Genomic DNA, 22,764 nt, shown 5'->3' on the forward strand with positions numbered 1-22,764 from the left:
AGACAAGGGAGAGACGCTATGTAGTGGCCTCCTTGGAATACTCAATTCAGGTCATCAAATACCAACACTGATGGCAACTGGTAACCACACATACTGTTCTAGAAACATTTCTAAGGAGGCTACTGGGAGGAAATTCCTCTTTCTCTGGATGGAGAAAACATTGCATTTCTGTCTATAGCAGCTATGCTATGGAGGTAGCATCATTTGTCTTTCCAGTGTTTTATAAACATTATTAGCCTGAAGATAGGGGAACTTTCCCTGGCCATCAATTCCCTACTCACAGGTCACTAAATGTGCAGCAACCACTGGCTGCAAGCTCAGGATTCTGTTCAACTACAGGTATGAGGGTTGGGGCCAATTCCCTCAACTTGTGAGGGGAGAGTATTAGAGAATTAAAGTGGGCATGGTGGTGCATGCCTGTAATCTTAGTACTAAGGGTGTGGGGGCAGGAAGACCAGAAGCCCAAGGCCAACTTGAGCTACATAATGAGACTCTGTCCAAAAAAATAAAATAAAATAAAAAGCTGCAATCACCTCCAGTTGTGAAACAAGTAGGTTACAAGGTAAACTGCCGTGAAGTACCATGGACAGGAGCCCATCTGTGCAGCCAAGAATGACAGCAGTCACACTCTGGAGAAACCTTTGTCTGCCAGGTCTGCCAACAATGCTCACCTTCCAAAGGTTCGTTACTGAAAACACATCTGCAAACATATCTGAAGATGAATTACTACTAGAATTATATCTTCACTAGCCCCTCTGAAACGAGTAAACGAGAAATGAATTCAGAAACTAGGCTTCAGGAAGAAAAGGGTTTGTTCTGTGGCTTCACAGTAACAATTGCAGGTTACACTGCCATGTTTGTCCTAGTTAGGATCTGCATGTTTCTTCAGTTAAAATTCTTTAAGTTAGAAGTCCGTCAGTGAGAAGATACACAAGATTCTACCTTCCATTATTACTGCTACGCCCAACGTCAGCTAGCCTTGTATCTTTGGTCATGAAATCAGCAAGACTCACATGCTCATCATACTACATTCAACTGCCTTTCAATGTTAGGACATTCTATATTTTAAAAGATATTAAAACAAAAGCTTATAAATCATACATTTAAACACATAACAGACTAAGGTACAAAATACAGTTGATGGCTAATTAATTATAAGTTAATTGTGATGCACTATGTAATTAAGTAATTTTTTTTATTATGAAACAGAAAATGCCAAGAGTATGTAAACAATACAGTTCTAGTTCCCAAAAGTTTCATGAGGAATGGGCCTTCCTTCCAGCTGGCTGGGTGAGCCAGCGTCAGGGGAGCCATGTGGTCAGGGGTCACAGAAGGACCAACAGCAGCACAGGGATCTATGGTCTGAGGGAGCACATCTTTGGAAGTATCCCTCAAGACTTCTCTCCCAGAGCTCTTGTGTTCCCCTAGCTCAGAGAAGGCCTAACTCCATGATTTGATGTACATGAGAGTATTTACAAACAAGAGCTTTGGGCAAACCAAATAACAAAGGCAAAATGAAATACATAAACATGCTTATGTTCCAACATTGTCACTTCAATATAGATGTCAAAGAAAATTATAGCTGCAAAAGATAGAGACACGGATAATCTATACCTCAGAAGAATCACATTTTCGCACACATAAGTAGTGGAGTGTTCATACATTTTTTTTTTTAATTCTGGAGTTGTCATATTTGCCAGAGAAGAGAGACAGAAACCAAATTCACATACCTGCCACTGTCAACATACAGGCTTTGTGCATATATCATTATCATAATACTCCCCCCAGGTTATTTCCAAATTCAGGCAATTTAATGACAATTAAACACATTTAAAAGTTGGCTTTATGAGGGCTACAACACCCTCCCATCACCTGAATTTTTCCCTTTTAATACATAGATTTCCAAGACAACACAGTAATAACTTATTATCCTCTATCACAGCAAAGCACTTTCAGTCTCGAGGAAAGACAGTCCTTTCTTGTTCATTCATTTCATTTACATAGGTCCCAATCACATGATCTTTTCAGAAGAGAACATTTTTTCAGCTATTTCTGATCTAGTCATAATTTCCTGAGGAGGGGGGAGAAAAACAAAGATAGGTGTCAAAACATTGATGCCACTTTCAGAGCCTAACATTTTAAAAAAATTTATAAAAATCATAATTTAATCTTTCAACAGCCATAATTTTGGGGAAGTACCAGCTATAAAAATAAAAACCATGTAACCCACACCCTTTAATAAAGCATCTGCTATCTGCTAAGATGGCCAGGAAACTTCCATATTCTTCTTCTAGAAAACACAGCAAGTTCAGATTCCTGTGGACAGGCAGAACCAGAACTAAAACGGATCTCTTAGGCACAGTTTCTAGAGATTTGTCTTATGTTATTGAGCTAATGAATCCTTGAAATTATAAATTATAAGTCAACTATTTAATCAAATGAGAAAGCAAAATGCCCTTTATAACAAGTAATTCTAGGGCTGAAGAGGTGGCTCAGTAGCTAAAGTACTTGCTTGTGAAGCCTGACGGCCACGGGGTCGAGTTCCCAGTACCCAGTCAAGCCAGATGCATAAAGTGGCACATGCATCTGGAATTTGTTTGCAGTGGCAAGCGGCCCTGGTGTGCTCACCCACTCTCATTTTCTCTTTCTCCTTCGTTCCTTCCCTCTCCCCCTATCTTTCTCTGAGCTTGCAAATAAGTAATTTTTAAAAAAAGTAATTCTATGGTATATCTTTCTGTATATTTCTAAGTCTTTAGTTGTTTCGTAGCAAGGCCTCAAACCCTTTCCATCATGCTACAGTCAAAGGTTACAAGAATCATTTTCCTTACATTTCACTGGATACAGCTCCTGTTCTCATACCCTACAGTCACTACTGATTTCTTTCCCCTTTTCTGATTGCTGTATTTATCCTTTACTTTATATACCTCTGACTTCCCTGCCTTGGAATACCCTTGTAATGTCCAAGTGACCCATAATGAATGTTTTTTTTTTTTCCAAATACTTTCCAAAATCTATATCCTCTATTCAAATCTGTTTAGTAAGTAAAAATGACAAAAAAAAGTTTAGTTACTACTCCAATAAAGTATCTACAAGTATCAGAGGCTAATTAAACTGTCATATTAAGAGCTTAACAAATAATAAAATAGAAAAACTTATCAAATAATTCTTCCCTGTCACAATAAGCACTTATCTTGGAAATGTGGACTTAACATATAAATCTTCTATGCTTTGCTACAATCAATTCACAGAACTTCCTTCTGCTCAGCTAATAATTGTTTCAAAAGAGAATTATCACATTAATTACTGAAATACATTTCTTCTCAGTGAACATAACAATAATAGCTATAAGAAAATATGAAAAAAAATGGTTTACCTCATCTGAATCTACTAACACTGGAAGAGCTCTGAAATAAAAGGGGGAAAGGGACAGCGTTAATAAACACAAGGTCAGTAAGTTTATGAAAGCTGAATGCAAAACTATCCTAGGCCCATCAAGTCCCACTACAGGACATATGCAGGGAGTGTCAATGCTCCCTACAGTAAAATATTTGAAACAGACAAAATCATAGAGGTATGAGAACAACAGGACTTTTGAACAATGGGATCCCTACCTGGGAGTGAAACAAGCGGATCTGAGGGCTATTAGCAATGTTATGCTTATTGATTTGGGTGCTAATTACAGGAATGTATTTATTTTAAAAATTTGAGTGGAAATTTAGGAGGGACAAGCAACACATTGTGGAAGGTGGTATTTACAGAACCTGGCATTTGTTTAACTCATGCGGCATTATTACCACTGCATGGATGTCTACAGAGAGGTACAGACAACACAACTACTGCTTGGGGAAGATTAATAATGGATAAAAAGGAAAGATGCATGTAAACAAATGTTCAGTAAGCTTTCAGTAGCCTCAATGTGCAAAGGACCTTTAAAGAAGAGGCCTCTAAAGGAAAAAGTATAGCTGTCAAAGTTGCAGCACGGAAGTCACAAAGTACAATACTTGGAAGCGCTCAAACAAAATTCAAACAAAGCAATCCTTTTAAAAAGAAAGGCAAACTAAATATATGTTCATATAAATAAAATGTAAGAGAATCTGTTGCAAACAAACCAATGCTTCAAACAGTTTTAAAGAAAGACCTACAAGGAAAAAGCTCTTAGCTCATATACTTGACAAGAAAAGGAGAAATACTAAACACATGGGAAAATGAAGACATATTTTCCATTTATATTGGAAGAAAAAAGTACGCATTATTAGTTTTAGCTCTTATTGTGCAAAAACATGATATGCATGAATTTTAGTTACCATGGTTTAAATAACACCAGTCCCTCCAAATTCCAGTTACTCAAAAGCACACTAAAATGATGTTTTACAACCACCCACTAAGAAAATAACATTAAAAGGTGGACAAAACAAATGTTGGCAAGGATGTGGAGAAACTGGAACTCTCATACATGACTAAGAGAAAAGTACAATAATGCAGCAGCTTTAGAGAAAACAGGTTAGCATTTTATTACATTGTTAAACACGTGGTTATCATATTACCTCATAATTCCATTTCTAGTATATATCCGTAAGAAATTGAAACATGTATTCACAATCATGCACATGTAAAATTGTCCTATTCGGTAATGAAATGTAAAGAGAAAATCCTGAAGCTAGCAAAAATAAGTAAATAAAAGGAAAACTACCACACAAAACAAAAATGCATAACATGAAAGACAAAGAAGAACTACAGGAAACTTCCTGCTGAAACTGTGAAAATCTGAAGGCATTAAAGAAACACTCTTTGAAACAAAAACCCAAAGTAAACCAAGAATTCTATAACCAACAAAAATATCTTCCAAAAAAAAGAACAATAAACACTTTCAGACAAACAAAAATGATACATATTCATTTCCATCCTACTTATACCAGAAGAAATATTAAAAAAAAAAAAAACTCAATCATTCCACATGCTAGAGAGAGTGCTTAGTGGTTAAGGCCTGCAAAGCCAGAGGACCCAGGTTCGATTCTCTAGGTCTCAGATGCACAAGGTGGTTCATGCATCTGAAGTTCGCTTACAGTGGCTAGAGGCCTTGGCATGCCCATTCTCTCCCTCCCCTCCCCATCGCAAATATTTTAAGTTAAAAAAGCTTTAAGAAAAAAAAGTCTAATTCCAGACAGATGTTATCTAGGTAGGAGCCACAATACTTGAAAACTTGACTATACTTGGAGAGTCTGACTTTCATTCTTGTGGAAACAGCTATGTGGAATTTTCATGTTGAACACATGAAATAGAGAGGAACCTAAACAATTCAAAGGTGCCAAAGAGAACTGTTATCCCATGTTCATATTGTTCCTCCAAACACTTCCAGACAATATGTGGGACTGTGTTTATATGTGTTTAAAAAGAAGTTTGGGGCTGGAGGGATGGCTTAGCCTGCAAAGCCAAAGGACCCAGGTTTAATTCCCTAGGACCGACATTAGCCAGATGCACAAGGGGGCACATGCATATGGAGTTTGTCTACAGTGGCTGGAGGCCCTGACACGCCCATTCTCTCACTCACTCTCCCTTCCTCTATCAAATAAATAAATAAATAAATAATTTTCAAAAATATTTAAAAATAAGTTTGGGCTAGAGTGAGACCTTACCTTGAAAAACAAAAGGCAAAGATCAGAGTTTGGGACTAGAGAGATGGCTCAGTGGTCAGGCGTGCTCCCTGAACAAGCATGAGGACCTAAGGGGACCTGAGGCCATTTGAGTCAGATCTTGAGAACCAACACTGACAGGTGGCATGGCCACACACATCCGTAACCTCAATTTTGCAGGGAAGTACAGACTCGGGAATTATGGGAGTTCACAAAACATAAGTAAAACCCCAAACCAACCCTGGCAAGCTCCAGGATCTGATGGAGATTCTGGCTCAAAAACAAGACTGGGTGGAAGAGTGATGGATGAGACACCCAACATGCCTCTCTGACCACTGTGAACGCACCTCACCACAGACTAACTCATGTGGTGTTTCAACACACAAATACTGAGCAAAATAAATAAATAAATAATAAATAAGAAAGTTCTATATGTTTAAACTTTTGCAAAATAAAAAAAAATTTTAAAAAATGATTCTAAAAACGGCAGATGAGAAAAGCCTGGAGTATATAGAGGCTGCTAGCATTAAAATCGTGCTACACAATGAAGGAAGAAGGGGGCTGGAGAGATGGCTCAGCAATTAAGACGCTTCCCTGCAAAGCCAAAGGAGCCAGGTTTATGTCCACAGGACCCAGGTAAAGCCAGATGCACAAGGCAGTGCATGCATCTAGAGTTTGTAGCAGCTAGAGGCCCCAGCACACCCATATTCATATTCTCATTCTCTCTCTCTCTTCCTCTCTCACTCTCTCCATCCCCCTCTCCCCCTCTCTCTTTCAAATAAATAAAAATAAAATATTTTTTTAAAGGGGAGAAGAGCCCAAGTTAGGGCTTTGTTTTCATTATAATTCTGTAAGAAATAACTTAGCTATTCTCTGATGATGGGAATCCTACAAAAACATATGGAAATGTGAATCTGAGACGTATAGAACAAAATGTGGAAACTATCCCTTTAAATTAGGGCCAAAAGAGACTTTAATAGAGTATACTTACACATCTGTGAATGAAGAGGGAATATTTTCTTCCACCCACTTCAAATCTTCATCCTGTAGAAGGATGTATATTTAGCATTTACTTAATATCATCTGAAAATAAAATTTTTAGTAAAACATATATAATATACATATTTAAATTCAAATACCCTAAGAAGTTGGCATACATGCCACACAGTAATTATGCCAATGTTGCAGATTCTGTGTGTGTTTGTGGTAAATGTATGTGTGTGCACAAGACACTGTACCTTACTGAATTTGAGCTCCCACTTTTTGGTTGGACTAACTGGCCAGGGAGCCCCACTGATTCTTCTGTGTTATCTCCATCCCTCTCAGGGTTGGGGTAAAGCCAAGCTGGCTTAAAAAAAAAAAATTGGAACTTTAATATATTTTTATTTATTTGTTTGAGAGAGAAAGAAAACAATAAAGAAACAGGCAGGTTTAGAGAGAAGAGAGCATGGGCATGCCAGGGCCTCTAGCCCTGCAGACAAACTCCAGACGTGGGCTCTCCCATGTGCATCTGGCTTACAAGGGTCCTGGGGAGTCAAACCTGGGTCCTTTGGCTTTGCAGGCAAGCACTATAACCACTAAGCCATCTCTGCAGCCCTGGAACTTTAATATTTGAGCATATTATAAATTGGTTGTTTTCTCATGAGGTTATCCTCTGATACATGGGTACTAAGATCTAATTCAGGTCCCCATGCTTATAGTAAACACTCAACTACTAAGCTATATTCTCAGCCCCATTACAAATTTTGTACTCCTTGGCATTAACTAAATACAGTGTTTATTTTCCCTAAGATTCCAAAATAAAAAATGCAGAAGTAATTTATAAGACATAAAATAGCAATATTGGTCCTCTAGCTTCTCACATTTATTATGCTTCCTAATTTGTTCAAGTTCTTGAGTTTATATTTTTCAATAGAAAAGAATGGCAGGACAAGCACAAACTGGCACAAAGCTGGTTTATTTGTATCGCTTGTACTGATACTCACAGTAGTACAGAAGATAAGAAATACCTATCTAGCTTTTTTTTCTTTTAATAGGAACTTGCTTATAGTTATTTCACTAAAGAAAGAAAAACAAAGGATATACTAAATATTTTGGCTTATAGTATGAAATAAAAATATTTTCCTTCTTGTTTGCCTGGCTACATGGAATACTCTAGTTCTAGTACTAACTATACATTGCTTACCTACAGACAAAGCAATTGAGCCAGTATAATTAGGAATCTCTTTTCTTTGAGTGGGTCTCAGAAGAAAGTAATGAGTGATAAGGCCTCCAATTTCTGACTAAGTGCTGACTGCACTTGTTTAGAAAAATGAAAAATGTTTCCATGACATGTTGTGAATATTCAGCTTTAAAATGAACTGAGATGTATCACCAAAGTAAGAGGAAAAAACATAGCAAATTGAGAATATAATAGGATTTAAGTATCCCTGATCCAAGCTTAGGGCCAGAATCATTTTAGATTTGATTCTTTTGAATTTTGGAAGATTTATATATACATGATGAGATGGCACCCAAGTCTAAATATGAAATTCACTTAAGATTAAGATACATTTTATACAGAAGTTTGAAGATAATTTTATATAATATTTCTAAGAATTTAGCACATGAAACAGTTACATGATGTGGAAGTCTTCACTTGGGAACTCACAGCAGTACTCAAACTTTTGTATTTTGGGAATGTTAACCTGGGATATATAAGACCTGTTTCATAAGAAAAGTTTTGGATTTTGACTTTTCAGATCCAGGATCTTCAACCTGTAGCTTAAACACCAATTAAGTAAATGGTAGTAATTTTTTTCTTTTCATTTTGTTTTGTTTAGCTTGTTTTTTGAGGTAGGGTTTCACTCTAGCCCAGGCTGACCTGGAATTCACTATGTAGTCTCAGGGTGGTCTTAATGGTGATCTTCCTACCTCTGCCTCCCAAGTGCTGAGATTAAAGGTGTGTGCCACCATGCCCAGCTTAATGGTAGTAACTTTTATAAAATTTAGTTAAATTACCAAGAAGCTACTCAACACATTTTATAGATTACCAAAAATAAAAATCAGAGATTTCACCAAATCCAACAAAGAACAATCTACCTGTCCTGTCAGAACTTTTATGTACATGCAGATTTTATACTATTCATAACATATATAATTCTAAGACAGCTGAGTACAAATGTGTATAGGGCATTCCCCTTCTGTTAACCATCATAATCATCACTTGTATGCAAAATTTGTAAAAATATTTTAAAAACTCACTCTCATTACTACTTTACCATCTTATTCAAACTTTCACAGTTTTGTTTCTTTAAAAAAGCTTGTTACTTTTGGTGGCTGAGCATTTTCCACAGGTAACAACTCTTCTTGCTTTTGTTAACTTGGGAACTGAATATTTCCCACAGGTAATAACTGTTCTTTAAAATGGCTTCCAATGTCACTTGAATACACTGACTTTTTTTGTTTATAAGTTTTTCGAGGTAGGGTCTTGCTCTAACCCAGGTTGACCTGGAATTTACTATGTAGTCTCAGAGTGGCCTTAAACTCATGGTGATTCTCCTATGACTGCCTCACAAGTGTTGGGTGGTTGGTGCATGGACAGCATGTGAGAATCTGCAACAGCAACATCACAGTTGGGGACTGAACTAGTATTACCACAGAGTAACAGACATTTTAATAACAAAATAAAAAATAAAAAAATAAAAAACCCTTAGTGCTCTTCTATAATCTAGGGATATGATACATACAGATTTCTAAAGTATTAAATACAGATTCTATTATACTCTATACTCACAAAATTATCAGAAGTAGGTTTAGCTGTTCCATTTGAAACTGTTTTGGAGGCTCTTAATTTTATTCCTTCAGCTATAATGAAAGTAAACAGACAAACACATATTATTACAAAATAATATTCTTTGTAAGTTCACATTTAATATCCCAATAAGGAAAACTATTTTTTTCTAACAGGTGAGCGATAGTAACTTTTGCCCAGGTGGTAGCCTTAATATGCCATATGGAAATAGAGGAAAGAGGCATGAAAACGTTTAGTAGGCTTTTAAAATTCATATAATTGTACAGTATAACATTTAAATGCATTTATTTACACAGGATGTGTTAGGATCAAATCAGGGTAAGATTAACATTTATCATTTCAAAACATTGTTCATTTCTTCATGGTGGAACAAAGTCCTCTCTTCTAGGTTGTTATTTTTTCTTTTCTTTTTTTTTCAAGGTAGGGTCTCACTCTGGCTCAGGCTAACCTGGAATTCACTATGTAGTCTCAGGGTGGCCTCGAATTCATGGTGATCCTCCTACTTCTGCCTCCCGTGTGCTGGGATTAAAGGCGTGCGCCACCATGCACACCTTCTTCTAGGTGTTTTGAAGTAGACAATGAATTTGTAACTACAGTTGCCCTACTGTATTTTGTGCTACAAAATACTAGGATTTATTCCTAACTAATTTGGTACCTTCTCTCTCATTTTCTTTCTCTAGCTGTCCCTCTCAGATAAATAATTTTTTTAAAAAAATAATAAGTAAACAAGCAAACAAGCTGACACAGTACACTTGGGAGTCTGAATCAACAGATTCAACAGTTCAAACCATCCTCAGCCATGTAAGACTCTGCCTTAAGAAAGAAGTCTCCACATTTATACATGTGCAAACCATTTTCAGCATTTTTTTTTTTCTCCTTCTGCTCACTTTATAGCTGAGTTTCAAACTGACAGAATTTCTTTTTGGCCTAATGAATTTCCTTTGGTATTACTTCCTAGCCCATGTCTGCTAACAACCAATTAATGGAGTTTTCATTTATCTGAAATTGTCTTTATTTTACCTTCACTTCTAAAAACTATTTTTCTGGACTGGTATGATTTTTTTTTTTTTTAATTCACTACTTACAAAAATAAGTCAATCCATTGGCATCAGAACTTCATATCTGCTCTCCTTGACCCTGAGTCTAATGCAGCTTCTTTTTAGGGTTCTTACTGAACTTCCGGTTCCCTTGGTTTTCAGCACCTGCCTATGATGTCTAAGTGAGCTACTTTTTGAATTGTTACCATTTGGGGCTCAATTAGCTTTTCTGATTTAAGGCTTGGTACAGATCAATTTGGGACATTATTTGGCCAATACTTCTGTCATATTTTTAAAAATTCCTATCCCCTCTTCTCCTTCTGCAGCCCAATTACACACATGAGAATGGTTTTTAAAAAAATATTTCTAGCTATTTATTTATTTGCAAGGAAAGAGGTAGAGAGGAGAGAGAGAGAGAATGGGTGTGCCAGGTATTTATTTATTTGCAAGGAGAGAGGTAGAGAGGAGAGAGAACGAGAATGGGTGTGCCAGGACCTCTAGCTGCTACAAACAAACTCCAGTTGCATGTGGCTCTTTGTGCATCTGGCTTAATGTGGGTACTGGAGAATCAAATCTGGGCTGTTAGGCATGGCAAGCAAGTGTGTTTAACCACTGAGCCATCTCTGTAGCCCAGTGTTGCTTTTCTAATGAACATTTAAGTTGGTATATTTCTTTGATCTTGTAAAAGTTTGCTTTTGGATTTTATCAGGATAAGCTTTTTTCACCTCAGAGTTAGGTGTGACAGTAAATTTCTCTTAACCACCAGGTTGTTACAGTGATTTCCTATGGTCCTGGAATGTGGTCTTCACTTCTAAGAAGTGACCCTTTCAGGAGTTTCAATGGAAGGTCCAAGGCCCTTTTAACTTAGAATTCTAATTTTTCTGTAGTCTCTGTTCTGCTCTTTAGACCAATAGCTATTGTTTTACTTCTGGCATCTTGAAGCCCCAAGTTGCTTGTATCTTGTTCAGGTATGAGCTGAAATTCCAAAGACTGAGTACATTTTGCAGTTTCACACACCAAGACTTTATCTTTTTTTAATTTTTTTATTTTTTGGCTTTGTCTTTTACTAGACTTCCTCCATTAAAATATAGGCATTCTTGCAGCCCCAAACTACCTTGCAACTTAGGGTGATGTTCTGACATTAAGTTTCCATCGACTTTCTGAGCTCCAGCCACTGCAACATCACATTAACTGTTGGAACGCTCAGGACAGAAACTTGAGGTGTGGAATTTAGAAGGTATGGCTCCCTTCTTTCAGGAGACAAATATCCACCACTGCCTACCTACTTTTTGCTGCTCTCCAATGTCTTCAAATAGTTATTTTTTAATGATCTTGTAATGGAGTTCTTAGTAGGAAGGCCTGCCCAGTACAATCCACCCCATCATTACTAGAACCCTGAACCATAATATGCTGCATTTTAATTTCTTAACTGTGAATAGTTTTTCAGGGTTCCTTTTCTTCTATTACAGGAGGATCAGAAAAAAACATGAATTAGTCATAGATGAGAATAAGATGGGGTAAGGTTGAGGAAGTGGGGACAGTGAAGATATTGATTGTGCTGCAAGTTTTGGTGACTGGATAGATTAACATTTTCCGGTATTTTATTTACTTTCATTTTTATGGCATTGGGGATTGAACTCTCACACTTGGTTAGAGAAGCTTCTCTTTTCAGATGGTGGTGACCATTGGGAAGATTCAACACTCCCCAAAATACTGAGAAAAAAATGACTATGGAGTGTTCAACACTTAGTGAGACATCTCTACCACACCCTCCAAGGCTTAGGGTCCACTGCAGAAGAGGTGGCAGTAAGAATGGAATAACCAAAGGGGAGGAATGCTTACAAGATTGTCTTCCGGATACAAAGTAGCTAGGCTATTCATAATCTCACAGCAAACCTACAAAAGATCTACCTAACAGGAGTAAAAAAAAAAAAAAAAAGATGACATCAAATTAGCGGAGAGACTAGTTGGAAATAAGGGGATCCAGTGGAGTAGGGATTTGGCATTCTTTTTTTTTTTTTTGGTTTTTCGAGGTAGGGTCTCACTCTGGTCTCAGAGTGGCCTTGAACTCATGGTGATCCTCCTACCTCTGCCTCCCGAGTGCTGGGATTAAAGGCGTGCGCCACCACGCCCATGGAGTGGGGATTTGGGAAGGAGAGAAGGAAGAGTGGTGGGAGAGAATTATACTCATAGCACATTGTCTAATATGTATGGAAGCTATCAATAAAAAAGATTATACATCTGTGATACTAGGACCAGCTATTTACAGCACTTTAGACAAGAAGTGAACCAAAAACAATGAAAAAGGCTAATAAGAGAAATAAACCACTTACAAGTTATAATAGAATAAATCAGCATGAACATCTAAGTATATACTGATGTTGCCTTATTAAACACTTAGCTGGGCCTAGCACCTCATGCCTATAATCCCAGTGCTTAGGAGGCTGAGACAGGATGACTGGTATGAATTTAAAGCCAGCATGGGCTACATAATGATCAGCCCACAAGCCAAGTGTGGTGACTCATGCCTGTAAATCCTTGCACTCAGGAGGGAAAGGCAGGAGGAGCAGGAGTTCAAGGCCAGCCTTGGATATTTAGTGTTTGAGGCCAGCCTAGGCTACTGGAGACCCTGTCTTAAGAAACACCAACAAACATATCTACATACAAAGTCTGCCCACATTGTGAGATACTGTCCCAAAAAATAAACCAACCTAAATCCAAAAATATTATTTAAATAAGCCACAAATGCTTAATTAATATACTATGGTAAAACTAACAAGATGCTAAAATGAGATACAGAAATTAGTAATAAATAAATAAATAAAATAGTACTGAGATAATAATTAGAAATGCTTTGGGCATGCTGAGGACATCACAGACACATATCCTTGTACAAAAGCAAGAGGAGGCAATTCACAAAAATTCAGCCATCATCATCAGGAAAATGTACATACATCAGGTACTAAGCACAACATATCCACCACTCATGTGGAAAACCAAGTGCTGGGCTGGAGATGGCTCAGTGATTAAAGGTGCTTGTTTGCAAAGCCTGATGGCTTGAGTTTGATCCCCTAGTACCTATGTAATATAAAACCAGATGAACAAAGTGGAACATGCATCTGGAGTTAGTTTGAAGTGGCAGGAGTCCCTGGCATGCCATACTTTGTTTAGAACAAAACAAAACAAAAAAGTATCTTCTTTAATACTCTAAGGGCAAATGCATAATAAAAAAGCTCAATCTACACTAACACTTTCAAAATTTTAATGACTGGGCTAGAGAGATGGCTTAGCAGTTAGGCGCTTGCCTGTGAAGCCTAAGGACCTCGGTTTGAGGCTCGATTCCCTAGGACCCACGTTAGCCAGATGCACAAGGGGGCGCACGCGTCTGGAGTTCATTTGCAGTGGCTGGAAGCCCTGGTGTGCCCATTCTCTCTCTTGCTCTCTGCCTCTTTCTCTCTCTCTTGCTCGCTGTCCCTCTCAAATAAATAAATAAAATTTTTTTAAAAAATTTAATTTAATATAGACTTTTTGTCTATATTTGTGATAATAAATGTTTCTACAGATCAAGTTTCAAAACATATTTTATAGGCTGGAAAGGTGGCTCCGTGGTTAAAGGTGTTTGTTTGCAAAGCCTACAGTCAAGGTTCAATTCCCCAGTACCAATATAAAGCCAGATATACACAAAGTACATGTGCCTAGAGTTCATTTGTAGCAGAGACCCTAGTGAGCCCCATCATTCTCATTCTTTCTCATTCTAATTTCCTCACAAATAAACAAATAAATATTTTAATAAACAAATATTTTAAAATATTTTATAGGAAAATGTTAAATGATGTGTATGATCTACATCACAAGATTCAACATTTCAGTTACAATGGTCATTTAAAAATAAAGCATCACTCACTTAAATTTTCAGATGTTACCATGAACTCTTCAACTTCATCGTCAGAATCATCTATTAAGGGCATGAAGGCATATCTACATAAAACAAAAGAGTAGATTCACTGAGGTGCTTAAACCTGCCAAATGTTAGTTTATACCTAAAAGTCATTACATATTTAAAAACCTGTATTTTCAAAGTTTCTTTCTTTCTTTTTAAGGCAGGGTCTCACTCCAGTACATCCAGACTGGCCTTGTACTCATGGCCACATTCCCAGACCTTCTAAAATTAAAATAATATAAGATTTATTTCCTCTCAAATTAGCTAAAATTATTGTGAATAAACTGTGAAGCTGCAGCTCCCAAACCCTACTGGTCAAAGCAATCCCATGGAAAATCTCTTCCAGAAGCCATTCTGTAGCACATACCCTCAGGGAAGGGAATGTTCTGCTGTACTTCCTTCTCTATGAAGATTTACCTCCCTGCCCACAACATTTAACTCTTCCCGTAATGAAAAAGGACTAATCTGATTAGTGAAATTACAGGATTTATAGGTGAAATTTATTGTTTGAAGGTTTGTGTTCATATTACAAAGTGGATTTGTATTTAATCAAAAATAACCAATAACCAGGTACAGTGGCACAAACTTTTCTTTACTTCCAGAACTCAGGTGGCAGAGGTAGGAGGATCTCTGAGTTTGAGGCCAGCTTGAAACTACATAGTGAATTCCACATTAGCCTGGGATAGAGTGAGACCCTACCTCAAAAAAAAAAAAAAAAAAAAAAAAAAAAAAAAAGAGGGCTGGAGAGATGGCTTAGCGGTTAAGCGCTTGCCTGTGAAGCCTAAGGACCCCGGTTCGAGGCTCGGTTCCCCAGGTCCCACGTTAGCCAGATGCACAAGGGGGCGCACGCGTCTGGAGTTTGTCTGCAGTGGCTGGAAGCCCTGGTGCGCCCATTCTCTCTCTCCCTCTATCTGTCTTTCTCCCTGTGCCTGTCACTCTCAAATAAATCAATAAATAAAAATGAACAAAAAATATTTAAAAAAAAAAAAAGAGCAATAGCCCAACTGAGGAGGGCCCTCAGGAAAATAGGGTGGGAGAGAGGGCACATAAGAGTATAGCCTAATGAAAATATGACCAATTTGCAACATGTTCATATAAAGTTCTCATTAAAAAAATAAATAAAAAGAGACGGGTGTGGTGGTGCACACCTTTAATCCCAGCATTTGGGAGGCAGAGGTAGGAGAATCACCTTGAGTTCAAGGCAGCCACCCTGAGACTACAGAGTGAATTCCAGATCAGCCTGAGCTACAGTGAGACCCTACCTCAAAAAACCAAATAAATAAATAATAAAATAAAAAGAATACAAGAGGACCAATAAACAGTTGAAAAAACGAATTTTGGAATCCCCTAAACATTTTACTACTTCTTTTAATAAGTCATGTGGAAAAACACTGCAGAGTATCAATGGAGGCAACCATTCTTGAAGGTCTTTTGGCAATATCTGTCTCAGTAAAGATGCCTTTCTTTGCCTTACATTACATGAAAAATAAAAATTTGCCAAGGGTTAGGATGATGGCTCGGTGGATAAAATGCTTACAGCTCAAGCTGAAATATTCATGTTTGATTCCCAGACCCCACGTAAAAAACCAGAAACCAAGCCACAGTGGGTTTCTGTACTGCCAGCATGCCGCTGAGAAATGGGAGGCAGACACAGGAAAATTTCCTAGCAGCTCAGAAGCGAGTGGTGAGCACAGCAAAAACAGCAGAACAAAGATAGAGAGGAAACCTGTCTCACTCAAATGAGGCGGACAGACAGAAAATAGTCCACTGACCTCCACATGTACACTGTGGCGTACACACACACAGCGAAAATAACTAGTAAGTTTGCCAAAACTGATGTCTAATAGCATTCAGAAAACATTGTTAATAATAGCAAAAATCAAACAACAAAATGTCTAGTATTTGAAGATTGATTATATAAATATTACACTCATTACAAAATGTCAAATAGCTTTTAAACAAAAATATGGTACATGATTTCTACAACGGAATCATATCTGCAAAGACCAAAGGATCCTTCTCTCTTACTCCCTTCCTCCCTCAGTCTCCTAGTCCCCTAAAACACTCGAAAGATTTCAATCAAGCACATGTCATGTGTGTGGCACACATAACTCTATGAAATAAAGCAATTCCAAGTATTAAACTAATGTAATATTTCTCAATCTAGAGTATCTTTCTCTATGTCTGGTGGGACACATGCCAATACTGAAACAATTTTGGTGATCAGAGTTGCAGGAGAGAAGTGTAACTGTTATATCAAATGGGTAGATGCAGGGAATGGAGCCAGAAGTCCCACAATGCATGGGACATCCTTCACAATGCTAATACTGGGGGGGAAAATCCTGTTCTAAAGAGTCTGGGCTGGGAAAATGGCTCAGAGGTTAAAAGTACTTGCTTGCAAATGCATAAAGTGGTATATGTATCTGGAGTTCATTTGCAGTTGCAAGAGGCCCTGGTGTACCCATTCTCTCTAATATTAATATTAATATACACGCACACACACATTTTAAAGAAATAGTGTGTTTCTTAGCCAGGCGTGGTGGCTCACACCTTTAATCCCAGAACTCAGGAGGCAGAGGCAGGGGATTGCCGTGGGTTCTAGGCCACCCTGAGACTACAGAGTGAATTCCAGGCCAGCCTGGACTAGAGTGAGATCCTACCTCGAAAAACAAAACTAAAAAAATTTTTTTTTAATAGAGGATTTCTTAAATGCTATTTAGAAATGTCTGAGCATTTCATCTTGTCTTTGTAAATGTAAATCTCTAGGGCTGGAGAGATGGGTCAGTGGTTAAAAGCACTTGCCTGCAAGCTTGACGGCCTATGTTGGATTACCCAATACCCACGTAAAGCCAGATGCACAAAGTGGCACATGTATCTGGAGTTCACTTTCAGTGGCTAGAGGCCCTGCATGCCTATACTCTCTCTGACTCTCTCTCTCTTGCTGTCTCCCTTTCTCTATAAAATAAACAAAGTATTTTTTAAATGCCAATCTCTAGAGGTAAATGGTAGGATTTGATTGAGTTCATAGTTCTAAACTCCTCTTGCATGCCTGAGGGCAACATACAATCTTGGTTTAAAATATATTTGTATATTTATTTTTAAAACTGCATAGACTAAAATTCAGGATTTTTATATGTAGTTCTGGGTACTGACAAATGAATACTCATATGCTAATCACCACAAATGTTCAGGACTATTCTATCACATTCAAATATTTTCTTGTATTTACTACTTTGCCATCAAGGTAGTCCCTATCCCAATCCATTGTTAACCATTGACCTGTTCTGGGCCCCACGTTTACCTTCTCTGGGACAGCAATGAAATGGAACGGAAAGACTCAGGGGTGACAAGACCTTAACTAACGTATCAATTTATTCCTTCATTGTTACAGATGTTCATGTTATATGTTCCTTTATTAAAAGTCATGGCAGAGGCTAGAGAGATGACTTTGCGATTAAAGGTGCTAGCTTACAAAGCCTGCAGGTTAAATTCTCTAGTACCCATGTAAAGCCAGATGTATAAAATGGAACATGTGTGCCGGGCGTGGTGGCGCATGCCTTTAATCCCAGCACTTGGGAGGCAGAGGTAGGAAGATCGCCATGAGTTCAAGGCCACCCTGAGATTCCATAGTGAATTCCAGGTCAGCCTGGGCTAGAGTGAGGCCCTATCTTGAAAAACCAAAATATAAAATAAAATTGGTACATATGTCTGGAGTTTGTGTTTGCACTGGCAGGAGGCCCTGGTATATCCATACTATCTCCCTCAAAAAGTTAATTAATTTTATTAAAAAAGTCATTGCGCACTGGGTGTGGTAGCATGTATCTTTAATCCTATCACTAGAAGAATAGATAACTAAGATGTGGTATATCTATACAATGGAGTTCTATACAGCAGTAAGAAATAAATGACACAATGAAATTTGAGGAAAAATGGTTGAACATGGAAGAGACCATTCTAAGTGAACTTACCCAATCACAGAAAAACAAATTGCCACATAGTCTCACCATCTACAGCACCTAACCTGAATCTACCCAAGATGTCTTACATACCCAGCAAGCATCTTGTGGACTAGACAATAGGATGGGTGGGGAGGGAGGGGAGGGCAACAGAGGGGGTGGGAATCACAAATCTAGACCCAAACTGCAATGGTACCATAAAATTCTACATCCTGAAAGGCAGACCAATGGCTGAACCTTCACCAGGCACTTAGGGGGAACACCTGAGCCACAAGACACTGGAGAGGGTATGATGAAGAGTGACCTTAATCTTCTACAGCTTCCCTCCCTCCCTCCTTCTGTCTCTCTCTCTTTGTAACTCTTTTATATTAGTCATCTTTTTCTTCCTTTTTTTAGTGGGCACTGACCTGTAACTCCCAGTACCAGCATGTGAGTAGCATCCACAATAAGCTTTTGATCAGAGAGACATACAAGGTTTCCTAAAAGAAAGACAGATTTCTGTCCAAGTACTTGATGACCCACCAAAGGTTAGTGGTAAGACCCTACTGCTGAAGACACCTTATGCGGTTGACATGTAAAATGGAATGGCATAGCTGGAAGCTGGAAGAGAGTCAGTCCCCAGACAGTCAGTGCGTCTAGTGCCAGAAGGTGCTACATGGGTGACTGGGGGAAAATGACCAGTATCTACCCAAGCAATTCATGGTCTAATCTACTTAGCAGCAAATAACCTGTTGTGATGCTCACACAAGTGCAATAATGGCACACAGCCATGGTGAGGAACAAACTGCTCTTGATTTGGCTAACTGATTCCCTCAGTGGTACGGGACCCATAGCTGGAGCTGGGAAACAAGTCAGAACCATATCCAAACATGAGCCCACTTTCCATTATCAAGCTACCACCAATCGTGGGCTACAAGAGGGCCTATACCTATTAACTTCTCTATAAAAAAGTAAGGGTTATCTCATTTGTCTGGTGCTAACTTACTCTCCGTTGGAGAATGTGCTTCTCTTTTTCAGAGAGATGTAGATCCTAAGGAGAAAGCCACGCCATCATACCTTAAAAGGGCCCCCGGCTGAAACTAAGAACAATAAATCAACTCCTACCAAATCAGAGATCCAGAGACCCAGGGGCCCCCAACACCTCATCACTAAGCAGACCAAAAATGAACCCAACATGGCTCAGGGAAATTTTGCGGAAGAGGGGGCGAAAAGAATGTCAGAGCCACATGTTGGGTCATGATATGCAGAGACATTTCTCCTACCCATAACTGTGAGCTAACTCCAGAATGCATGACCCATATACCTCCACAAGGAGGGGCCAAAGGGAGGGGGTAGGTAATGGATGAGCCTAATAATGGTACCAAATGGACTGTACTCACTGAGTACAAAACTAATTAATAAAAAAAAATAAATAAAATTTTAAAAAGCTACTAGACACAGAGAAAAAAATTAGAAAACAAGTAATTTTTAAAAAGGGTAATTGAAATATATATATTTTTTTTGCAAGGACAAGGAGCATTTTTTAATATTTGGGCTTAAGCTCGGTCCCTTGACTTCACCAATGCAGTGGTTCCATACAAGGGCCCCAAGTAGGGGAAGGGTAGGGTTTTTATTGGGATTTGAACATAGAAGAAGGGGATGGGTATATGATTGGTTGATTTAAACAGTATTTTTCTGATTGGGTTGGGATTTTGGGCGGGCAAGGTTGGGGGCAAGGCAATGGTGGGAACTAGGGGAACCCCAGGCAGATGAGGTAGTCTTCATTGTGATTGGCTGGGGCAGAAAGAGCACAATGGACAGGCCTCAGGCATGTCCTGGGCATGTCTAGGCTAGGGGGTGACTCAGCCTTTGGGTGGGCACCTTCCTTAACCGTATGTCAAGGGCGGTTGCCTTCTGTCTAAATGGAAAACCTGAAAGTTTGGCCCAGCCAGGACAGCACCTTACTGAATCCCTTCATGGCCTTAATTTAGTTTCTGGGTCTTTCATTCCCCCTTCTCTTTGTACCATGAGGAGCCATTCTTGGATCCCAATTGAGCTAAGTGAGTGGAGTTTAATTAAAACCCTAAGCTGTACTATATTAATGCATTAGCTAATAAAAGCAACTAATCTATTAATAATGCAAGGTCCTATTGTGATGAGTAACAAAAATAAAAGTAATGGCCCTGCTAAAGCAGACAGCAGAGTTGTTAACCATGGGGAATGACTGAACCATGGTTGAAATATTTTTTGATCCAATAACCACTGTATATATCTTAACGTTAGTTTTCAGTTTTTGTACTATGAATACTGACACAAATATCTACATCTTTTTGTTATTATGCAAAATTAGCTGTGTAAATATATGTATAAAAAGTATAAATATGTGAAGTTAAATGAAGTCATAACAAATAATAAAAAATATTTTATTGACTCCAAAAAGGAAGGCAAAGGTAGGAAGATCACTGAGTATGATGCTAGCCTGGAACAAAAGAATGAGTTGCAGGTCAGCCTAGGCTAGAGTGAGCCCCTACCTTGAAAAAACAAACAGAAGTTATTGTTGGCTGGCGAGATAGCTCAGTGGTTAAAGGTACTTGCTTTCAAAGCCTGGCTTTACATGAGTATTTGATTCCCCAATACCCATGTAAAGCCAAATGTACAAAGTGACACATGCATCTGGTGTCTGTTTGCAGGGGCAGAGGCCCTGGCACACTCATATTCACTGTCTGCCTCTTTTTCTCTGTCACTGTCAAATAAATAATAAAAAAAAGTTTTAAAAGTCATTGCTATGTTCTACTTTACTATCATCTTCAAAATATAATGTTCCATCTAAATATGATGACACAAAAAGATGTGTTTCAAGCAGAAAAAAGCAAAAGAACACATGTACTCATGCATGTTTGCATTACTACTATTTTATAAAGAAGCACACCTATTGATTCATATCTTTTCATTTTTTCCTAGGATTCACAAGAAACTTAATTTCCCCAGGGAAGATGAAGGGGTAAGGAAATGCAGACCTTCAACACAGTCTCAACTCCAACTTTATGAACTTGGCATCCAATCCCTGTACCATTTTGGTCTTGTCCTACCTTTCCAGCTTTCCCCCAACGTAAGTACAGGTTGAACATCCCTAACCCCAAACTGTACATATCTGAGCATCATATCAGCATCTAAGAAGTTTAGATTTTGTAGCACTCTGAATTTCATATTTCAGATTGAGAATGCTCAATAAGTAAGATCTATAGAAACATTCTAAAATATGAAGAAGAAAAAAAAAAAACACCCAAATTTGGAACTACTACTATCCCACTTTTTTTTTTGTTGTTGTTGTTTGTTTGTTTTTAGGTAGGGTCTTGCTCTAGCCTAGGCTGACCTGAAATGAAATTCATGTTGCAGTCTCAGGGTAGCCTCCAACCCTGATCCTCCCACCCCTGCTTCCTGAGTACTGGAATTAAAGGCATGCAACACCATACCGAGCCTATCCCAAGTATTTCTGATAAGGGTACTCAACCTGTACTATTAAGCAACATACTTCATTGACCTCCAAAGTATACCACAACATACTTACCCCCAAAATGAGTTCTTCTTCATCTCAGGTTGATATTGTTCTATTTCCTGTCTTAAAGCTGTAACAAAAATGCCACTTCTTCCTAGTCTTCTTTATCCCTTCCCATCCTCCTTCTTGACTGTGTGGTATACCTCTGATTTCAGTTCCAATTGTTAGGTTTATCTTCCTACATGACTATATACTGCTTAAAAGCAAAGGCTACTTCCCACTAGTTTCTTTCCTTGTGTTTTCAACACTATGAAAGGTGGCAACAAATGCCTGCCAATTTTAATTTCTCTGGGTTAATTACCTCTGATTATTCGCTGATGGTCTCCACAAAAACATTATCACAATAAGGATAAGTGAGAAAAGGAAGCTCCAAAATGCATCATCAACCCAGAGTTCCATCCAGTCCTGAAAGAAAGACAATTCAAACATAAAAAGGTTTATTTTCTACAAACATACTATGACAAGTACTAATGACACCTCTCCAACCAATAAGTCTTCTTCCAAATTAAAAAGTATCTCCGTTTTTGAATATGTGTGTTTTTAAGGAAGTCTTTATAATTACAAATGTCTTTAAAGGGCTTAGTTACATTCTTTCTCTTTCATACAATTTTAGAGCCAACAGAAAATTTTAGAAGCAAAAAAATTCAGAGTATATACCTAAAACTTTAAGTGGAAAATACTGAGTAAGAGGAGAAGAAAGGATTACCCTCTTTCATTAAATTATTGTCAAAACAGCAGTAGGGCTTTCTGGCTGCTCCTACAGAACAAAGATGATCTTATAAACCCAGTAAGGGTTTCACATGCTGAGTCTTAGAAATGTATGTGCTCACAACTAGAAGAAACAGGGAACATTTCCCCAAGGCCTATACAGAG

At 38.2% G+C, this 22,764-nt stretch overlaps 1 protein-coding gene across 4 annotated transcripts in view; it reads right to left on the minus strand.

The window, feature by feature from the left end:
* Positions 1 to 1,178: 1,178 nt before the first annotated feature.
* Tmem87b (transmembrane protein 87B) overlaps positions 1,179 to 22,764 on the minus strand; it is a 56,938-nt gene continuing 35,352 nt past the window's right edge. For all 4 annotated transcript variants that reach the window (XM_045147302.1, XM_045147301.1, XM_004651681.2 and 1 more), the window contains 6 exons: positions 22,193 to 22,296; positions 14,365 to 14,438; positions 9,406 to 9,476; positions 6,622 to 6,674; positions 3,374 to 3,404; positions 1,179 to 2,071 (listed from right to left, as the gene is read on the minus strand). In XM_045147302.1, the coding sequence (XP_045003237.1) occupies positions 2,012 to 2,071; positions 3,374 to 3,404; positions 6,622 to 6,674; positions 9,406 to 9,476; positions 14,365 to 14,438; positions 22,193 to 22,296 (393 nt within the window). In that variant the 3' untranslated portion in view covers positions 1,179 to 2,011. The remainder of the gene's footprint in view (positions 2,072 to 3,373; positions 3,405 to 6,621; positions 6,675 to 9,405; positions 9,477 to 14,364; positions 14,439 to 22,192; positions 22,297 to 22,764) is intronic.

Source organism: Jaculus jaculus, chromosome 4 (genome assembly GCF_020740685.1).
Source record: "Jaculus jaculus isolate mJacJac1 chromosome 4, mJacJac1.mat.Y.cur, whole genome shotgun sequence".
NCBI lineage: Eukaryota > Metazoa > Chordata > Mammalia > Rodentia > Dipodidae > Jaculus > Jaculus jaculus.